The sequence below is a fragment of the Hordeum vulgare genome, chromosome 1H (genome assembly GCF_904849725.1).
Source record: "Hordeum vulgare subsp. vulgare chromosome 1H, MorexV3_pseudomolecules_assembly, whole genome shotgun sequence".
In the NCBI taxonomy this organism is placed as follows: domain Eukaryota; kingdom Viridiplantae; phylum Streptophyta; class Magnoliopsida; order Poales; family Poaceae; genus Hordeum; species Hordeum vulgare.
In genome coordinates, this window is record NC_058518.1 from 408,020,225 (window position 1) to 408,029,135 (window position 8,911).

The following is an 8,911-nucleotide window of genomic DNA, read 5'->3' on the forward strand; positions in this document are numbered from 1 at the left end:
GAACGCGGAGGTGCCGTCCTTTCGGCACTAGATCGTGGGACTGATCGCGGGATAGTTCGCGGGGCGGATCGAGGGACGTGAGGACGTTCCACTACATCAACCGCATTCACTAACGCTTCTGATGTACGGTCTACAAGGGTACGTAGATCACTCATCCCCTCTCGTAGATGGACATCACCATGATAGGTCTTCGTGCGCGTAGGAAATTTTTTGTTTCCCATGCGACGTTCCCCAACAGTTTTCCCCTCCTGCGTGGTTGTCCTCCTGTAGGACCTTGTCTTCGGGTGGTTCATCTCAATATGACCGGCCTTGTTACATTGGCCGATGAGATGACGATGGTGACTGCAAGACCGTGGTGGCGTATGTTGATGGATGGCATGCTTGGTGGAGCGCTTGTAATTGTCCGGGAGCTGGTGGTTTGGCGGTCGGGAGAAATCCTTGTCTTTTTTCACCGACATAGTGATGCTTGAGAGTGTCACCCTTCCTTCCTGAAGGGTGTCAGCTGTACCTCCTCCCCGCTCCCCGGAGCATACCGGGGGAAACCCAAGGACCTGTCGAGGCAACAGTGTCGTTGTCGTCATTATCCTTTTTGGAGGTGTTGTTTGGTACGCGATGGATCAAAGTGTTTGGATCGTGGTGGGAATATTCCGGACGAGATGCAGCGGTTGCCGGTCATTGTTGTTTTCGCTAATCGCCGATGTTGGCATTGTTTTCTCTTCCTTTCTTTTAGGCGTGGATATGCTGTTTGTTCCAGCAGTGGTCTTATGTTGTATCATGTGGTTGTTATACGCATATAGCGGGTGCGGAAGCCTACTTCGATGAGCACCGGGCGATGCATAAGCTCGACTTGTGCACAACTATTTCTTTACCTACTAATAAAGCAAATAGTGCTTCTTCCGCACGTCATTCAAATTGTCCTTAAAGTTGATTAAAATTACCCACCAATGCCACCTATAAGTCATAAAAAACGTTTCAAACAGAAAAATATCCGGACTGGGCCTGCCCATGTAGGCACCTCTTATATTACGGTCTGGGCGTTAGAAAAAGATGCACCACACCTGTTTGGGCCGGCCCATGCGTGGGCGCCTGTTTTTTAGTTTAGTTTTTTTTTCTTCTCAGTTTCATTTTTTTTTCTACTTTAAATAATTTAAAACTTCAAACAACTTTTCTTAATTTTAAGAAACTGAGAATTTCAAAATAAAATATTCAAAAAAACATATTTTTTTTTAGAATTCAAAAACTACTCAGGAGTTTTGAAAAATGTTTGCATATAAAAAAATGTTTAAACTTTGAGAAAATGTCCATAAAATAAAAAAGTCAACGATTTTAAACAAAAGTCCGTGTAAAAATCTTAAAAACAGTTCGTGCCTCTATTTTTAGTCTCATTTTTTATTTTCATTTTTCTGTTCCATTTTTTAGTTTAAATAATTTAGAACTTTGAAAAACTTTTGCAATTTATAAAACTGGGAATTTTGAAATAAAAGTTTGAAGAAAATATAAATGTTTGTGAATTCAAAAAATGCTTAGGATTTTTGTAAAAGTATTCGCATATTCAGAAAAATGTTCATAATTTTGAGAACAATGTTGGTGAAAACAATAAAAGTCCAGGATTTTGAAAAAAAGTTTGTGTGTTATTTTTTGAGTGCAATTGAAAAAAATGTTTGCTAATTCAAAAAATGTTCATGCATTTCAAGAAATGTCCTAAAATTTTAAAGACATAATATGATCAGCATCATTGGAGATTATAATTGTTTTTCTACCGTTGCAACGCACGGGTGCGTTGCACCGGGTAAAAAAAAGCATAATCGATTCATGTATCATTGTACACCATTTTTAATAATCCGTTCGGTAATTTAGAAATCTCGACAAACAATAATTAGTACTCCCTTCGGTCCTTTTCACTCTGCTATAAAATTTGCCTGCAGTCAAACATCGTAAAGTTTCATCATATTTATATGGAAAAAAATCAATACCTATAATACTAAAGTTGTACAATATGAAAATTAAATTCATGACACATCTAATGATATTGGTTTTATATTGTAAATGTTGATTTTTTTTATTAAGTTGATTAAACTTTACAAAGTTTGGCTTTACAAATCTCTATGAAGTAAAAAGGAACGAGTGAGTACTGTAATAGCAAGGAACCATCATTTATCTCACCTCTTAGGGCCAAAGAACCAGTGGGGGAGAGGAATGCCCTATTTATAATTAGTACTGTAAATTCACGGACGGACCCAAACGCCGTCACTCCCCTCAACCCCTGCTCCCCAATCGAGCGAGGCAAAAGCCCTACCTCCGACGGCAGCCGCCGCCCCCCCCCCCCACCCCCCCCGCACGAGCGGTGCGGCCTCCTCCGCCCGTCCCCTCGATCGGGGTCCAGCAATGGTCCGCCTGCGCCGGCTAACGAGGGCCGGGGAGAAGCGGATGGACGCGCGCGATCAGCCACTTCCACACTATGGGGTACCGCAGCACCGATGTCAAACGCGTTGTCAACAAGCTCCTCAAGGTTTCCCCGGCGAGCTCCAACAGCTCGGCGACGAGGTACTCGAGGACGGCGGCGAGGTAGACGGGGGCGCCCGTGCCGAGGCACTGCGCAGCCGTCCTCCCTCCTCCCGTCCGACCACGGCGAGCCATCCTCCCTCCCCCCGCCTGAGCACGTCTCCTGCGCCTCACCTGCGCGTGGATGAGATAAACAAAGGACTGCAGGGTGAATTCTTACAAATGTAGGGGTTGTTGTGTAAAAACGAAACGGTTTTCAGATCAACTTAAGAAGGGACCGCGGGTTAAATTCTCAAAAACCATAGGGACCTTTCTGCAAAAACGACGACGACTCGACGGACGACAGAAGCAATAGTCCCTTTATTATTACTAGCAAAATGACCCGTGCGTTGCAACGGGAGAAAAATAATTATAATCTTCAATGATGCTGCTCATATTATGTTCTTCAAATTTTAGAACATTTCTTGAAATGCATGAACATTTTTTGAATTAGCAAACATTTTTTTCAATTGCACTTTAAAAAATAACACACAAACTTTTTTTCAAAATCATGGACTTTTATTGTTTTCACCAACATTGTTCTCAAAATTATGAACATTTTTCTGAATATGCGAATATTTTTACAAAAATCCTGAGCATTTTTTGAATTCACAAACATTATATATTTTCTTCAAACTTTTATTTCAAAATTGCCAGTTTTATAAATTGCAAAAGTTTTTCGAAGTTCTAAATTATTTAAACTAAAAAATGGAACAGAAAAATGAAAATAAAAAATGAGACTAAAACAGAGGCATGAACTATTTTTAAGATTTTTACACGGACTTTTGTTTAAAATTATTGACTTTTTATTTTACGGACATTTTCTCAAATTTAAACATTTTTTTAGATGCAAACATTTTTCAAAACTCCTGAGTAGTTTTTGAATTCAAAAAAATATGTTTTTTTTGAATATTTTATTTCAAAATTCTAAAATTGAGAAATGTTGTTTGAAGTTCTAAATTATTTAAAGTAGAAAAATAAAATGGAACTGAAAAGAAAAATAAAAAACTAAACTAAAAAAACAGGCGCCCACGCATGGGTCGGCACAAACAGGTGTTCTGCATCTTTTTCCAACGTCGAGAGCGTAATATAGGAGGTGCCTACATGGGCCGGCCCAGTCCGGAGATTTTTCTGTTTTAAATGTTTTTTATGACTTATAGGTGGCATTGATGGGTAATTTTAGTCAACTTTAAGGACAATTTGGATGACGTACGGAAGAAGCACTATTTGCCTACTAATAAAGCAAATAGTGCTTCTTCCGTACGTCATCCAAATTGTCCTTAAAGTTCATTAAAATTAACCACCAATGCCGCCTATAAGTCATAAAAAACGTTTCAAACAGAAAATATCCGGGTTGGGCCTGCCCATGTAGGCACCTCCTATATTACGGTCTGGGCGTTAGAAAAAGATGCAGCACACCTGTTTGGGCCGGCTCATGCGTGGGCGCCTGTTTTTTAGTTTAGTTTTTTTATTTTCAGTTTCATTTTGTTTTTCTACTTTAAATAATTTAAAAATTCAAACAACTTTTTTCAATTTTAAGAAACTGAGAATTTCGAAATAAAATATTCAAAAAAACATATTTTTTTTAGAATTCAAAAATTACTCAGGTGGTTTGAAAAATGTTTGCATATAAAAAAATGTTTAAACTTTGAGAAAATGTCCATAAAATAAAAATGTCAACGATTTTAAACAAAAGTCCGTGTAAAAATCTTAAAAACAGTTCGTGCCTCTGTTTTTAGTCTCATTTTTTATTTTTATTTTTCTGTTCCATTTTTTAGTTTCAATAATTTAGAACTTTGAAAAACTTTTGCAATTTATAAAACTGGGAATTTTGAAATAAAAGTATGAAGAAAATACAAATGTTTGTGAATTCAAAAAATGCTCAGGATTTTTGTAAAAATATTCGCATATTCAGAAAAATGTTCATAATTTTGAGAACAATGTTGGTGAAAACAATAAAAGTCCAGGATTTTGAAAAAAAGTTTGTGTGTTATTTTTTGAGTGCAATTGAAAAAAAATGTTTGCTAATTCAAAAAATGTTCATGTATTTTAAGAAATGTCCTAAAATTTTAAAGGCATATATGATCAACATCATTGAAGATTATAATTGATTTTCTACGGTTACAACGCACGGGCCTTTTGCTATATAGGCCAATTTGTGTATTTGAAGGGATGTTTGTGGTGTGTCACAATGCTGTACACATGCTTCCTAGAACGAGTCGTCTTTCTAATGAAAATTTCCAACGACTAAATAAAGCTTTTTCGTTTGATGATTTTATCCTTGCGAGCATTCAAGTTACGGAAAGAACTTGTATTTTAAAAGAACAAAATATGCTGTATAAAATGGCAATAATGGCGAGTGTTCCTGACGTGTGCCCTTGCGTTTTTGGAATTAATTTATGTATATTTATGACGTTTGCGGTGTCATTGTTGCTTTCTTCTAAAGCAACGATGCGTGGTATGCGTCATCTTAACACTCTCTTTCTTTATAAGGACTAACGAGTACTTAGATGCGTGTTCAAAGAAACTGGATATACGTTAGAGGAACAAGTCGACCTAAACGAACTGCGATTTTGTATGTTTTCTATCCGTTTGGGTTGATCCAACGAACATCAACATCTGTTTCAGTGTTTGTGTCGGCGCATGCGTCCAACACTGGTCCGACCTATTTTAACGACGCATGGGTTTTTTTCAAACATTTCGAGAAATAAAAAATAAATATTAATTTAAAATTAAATCCGGTGACGAAGGCCGGTGAGAGTCCACGCACTCCTCATTACATTAATTAAACATTAAAAAACCTAAACTATGAGGCTGCCCTAGGCGTTCTCGTCGTCGACGTTGGGGTCGGTGAAGTCAACCAACTTCGACGCACGATCGGCCCAGGGGAACGCCGTGTTCCATAGCGCCGCTGCCTGCGCCTCCATCGTCTATCCCGCCGGCGCGGGCTGTGCTGGTGGCGGTGACAGCGCAGCACGGGCATGCTCCTCCTCCGCCTCCCGCTCAAGCGCCGTTTGCCGACGACCGTCGGTGTGCTCCTCCATCACGTGTAGCGCCCTCTACTGCTGGAGGTAGGCGGCCTCCTGCTGCGGTGTTGCGCCCAACCAGATGGGCGACGCGCTGACCTACTCGCGGAGGTAGCCGGTCCATTGGTAGACCTTCAACTGCGGCTCGCTCTTCCACGGAGGCGGCACGACGCAGTCACCGGCGGTGGACAGCGCGATGGCCTCCGCGAGCTACGCCTCGTATGCCGTGTCCTCCTCCTTGGCCTTGCGCCGGTCTTCCTCCTCGCTCTCGCGGAGTGCAGCCGCCTGGTAGGCGACCTCCACCTCCTGGTCCTCGTCGCTAACGATGGGCGGGGGAGGTATAGGGCCTCCTGGCTGCATGTCGCGCACGCCGCGCCGACACTACTCCTCGTGCTCGACCGCGAAACACACCTCCGAGTGGGTAGAGTTGGCCGCGTACACAGGGTTGAGCCACTGCTCCGGCGTGAGCTGCCACCGCCGGTGACTCACCTCATCCACATGCATCCGCACCGACCGCGACACGGCCGACACCGGGATCCTCTCCGGATCCAGATGCCAGTGGTGCGGGAGGGTCACGTCCGGGTACGACAACGGGATGCGATGCTCCCAATGCCACCACACTTGGTGCACCTGAACGCTGACACGCTCGCGAGGCATTAGAGCTACCTAGCTCCATCTATAGTCACATGTTCGTTTTCTCGCAGAATCATTCATCCATGAGAAATACATCATTCGATGTTTTGAAATTGAAAGGACCAACACCTGTCTACTTGGTAAAATGTTTTTTCTTAGAAATTTTAGAGGATTCAAATTCTTAGTAACATATCAAGTACGTTGTTTGGTTTGTAGAACTATACTCCATGTTCCTTTGCACTGCATTTGAAAGAAAATTTCCATTTACTTAAAATATTGGAATGGGTGTTTTTTCCACGATGAAATTAAACAAATCTTGGTGGGAATTCAATCTCGTGGGATTCAAGTGGACATGACAACGAAGCCCTACATTTATCTTATTGATATGTCCTTGGGATCATGGGAATCAAATAGATCTTATCTAATGTCTCCCAACCACTGAATTCAACGAGTAATTTTGTCAATGAATAATACTATCAACATACGTTTTTAGGGCGGGGTAGGTTTCGTTGCATGCACTTCCCACACAAACCACCAGGGACAAGTCCAAACGAGCCAAACCCTTGTTGTTTGGTTGCCTGCATAAGGACTGGCATGCTCACCTTGCAACACAAGTGGTGAAGTTACGCACTCGACAATCATTAGAGCGTGGTACCCCCTTCTCTACTCTCTTTGTATGTGATGAACCGATCATATATCATATTTAGAAATAAAGTACTCTGATAATTATTTCAATTTGCGTGATAATAACCCAATCCTTAAGCCTACTTAATACACAACATGTTTTATCTTTCTCTCTCCAATGACCAGACTTCTCTCTACTTTCAAACCCTTTGTAGGAACTTAATTTTAAACCAGTGACTTTCATGGCACAGTTTCCATGAACCTCATACTAGTTCATTTAAATACATAATGCAATTCAAATGGGTAGCAGCAGGTATTAAGTAACAAAGAGAGCATAAGCATTGCATAACTGAAATAGTCATAAGCATCATCAAAACTCAAGTTTGGTCAAAGATAGCACTAACATGATTCCAATCTCTACCACTTGGGATAGTCATCAACATTCCAGTTACCGAACAATGGACTAAATTCTCAAGGTTCATGGCTAAAACTGAATCATAGTTAGTTATGCAACATTCTTGCATCATAGTCATGGTGGCATGCTTCAGCTTGAAGCAACATGCAAAGTGAACATGCTATTTTTCATCGCAAAGCTGATAAACAAGCATGATCAACATGGAACAAGACCAAATTGATCGTGGGCATACATACCCAACCCCTCTAAGAATGCATACAAGCATCAACAACATTATTGGTATAAGGATTATGATGTAAGCATGCTTGCAAGCCTCAAGAACATCATTGGTAAGTAGACCCAACCAAGCATCCATAAAACCCTCACAAATATCACTGCCATACCAACCGAACCACTAAAGCAAGCATACATGCATCAAAACATCATCGACACATAAATCCCTCACCTGAGGATCAGAGCATGCATACAAACTAGATGTTCCTAGTAGGTATGACCGAGGGATGCTTTAAGCACCGTGCGGCCTTGACCCGAGGAATGAACACTATAGATAAATGAACTATGAGAGTTGCTAGTCTAGCTAGTAAGCTAGGAATCCTATTTCAATCCCCTGCAGATGGACATGAGATAGTCTAGCCAATAAGCTAGGAGTCCTATTTCTGGTTTTCCTTTATGTTCACATAGAGAAATATACTGGCACCTGCGTGTGAAGGAATTATTATCTTTCATCTTTCTTTGTTACAAAATAAGATAAAAATATGTAAGACTTGGCTAATAATTCACATTTATGGCTGCATGCATCTTCCCGATGCAGAGGCCGGGGGTCAGCCTCCTTTTCTAAAAACAATAATTCACACTTTGAGCGAACCTGTTTTTGTATATTCACTTCAGTTTAGATGAGCCATTACAAAGACACACGCACATAGGCTCGCACACACAAACACATAACAATAATTATATTTTCACAAGTCACAAGTACACCAAAAGCAAACCACACCACAACACAGACCAGATGGCCGGCGCCGATTTCATTATTCACACTCGTTCACACACGGCACAATCACCACAATCGCATACACCATTTGCATCTTAGCAGTTGCAAGGGTTGCACTTGCAGCTGGCGCCGCAGCTGCAGCTATGGGCGGCCTCACCAGACTCGACGGCCTCCTCGAACTGCACCTTCGCGGACCCGACGCCGAGGACGATGACGGTGGCCTGCATGGTGGTGCCACTCTTCTCCTTCAAGTCAGGGTACATCTTGCTGCAACAAAAAAATCAAAACAAAATCAGAGCAAGAAATCACTCTAGTTTGTAAGAGGAAGAAGTATGCATATACCCGCAGTTGCAGTTGGAGCCGCAGCCGCAGCTTGATCCACAGCTGCAAGACATCCTTAGTTCTGCTGTAACCTGTGCTGCTGAAGATCAAAGACTTTAATTGGGATGGTGAGCACTGGACGATGCATATGCTCGACTTGTGCACCACTATTTATAGGTGAACTATGTATTTCAAAGGACTTTTGTGCCAGAATGCTATACACAGGCTTCCTAGAATGAGTCAGCTTCCGTCCATCTAATACAATTTTCTATGACTAAATAAAACTTTGCAATTTGATCATTTTATCCTTGCAAGTATTCAAGCTACAGAATGAACTTCTATTTTCAGAGAACAAATATG

The 8,911-nt window shown here is 41.3% G+C and overlaps 1 protein-coding gene across 1 annotated transcript; it reads right to left on the bottom strand.

The window, feature by feature from the left end:
* Positions 1 to 8,175: 8,175 nt before the first annotated feature.
* Positions 8,176 to 8,708, bottom strand: LOC123412331 (metallothionein-like protein 1). Its single transcript, XM_045105290.1, has 2 exons — positions 8,573 to 8,708; positions 8,176 to 8,497 (listed from the first exon to the last, which is right to left on the bottom strand). Exons 1-2 carry the CDS (start codon positions 8,623 to 8,625, stop codon positions 8,326 to 8,328), a joined length of 225 nt encoding a protein of 74 aa, XP_044961225.1. The 5' UTR covers positions 8,626 to 8,708; the 3' UTR covers positions 8,176 to 8,325.
* Positions 8,709 to 8,911: the final 203 nt, after the last annotated feature.

Bases quoted from the DNA above. Each gene is read 5' to 3' on its own strand.
- LOC123412331 (XM_045105290.1), bottom strand. From the start codon at position 8,625: ATGTCTTGCAGCTGTGGATCAAGCTGCGGCTGCGGCTCCAACTGCAAC. The intron at 8,498-8,572 runs GTATATGCATAC...TTTTTGTTGCAG, and splicing joins GGCTCCAACTGCAACTGCGG to CAAGATGTACCCTGACTTGA.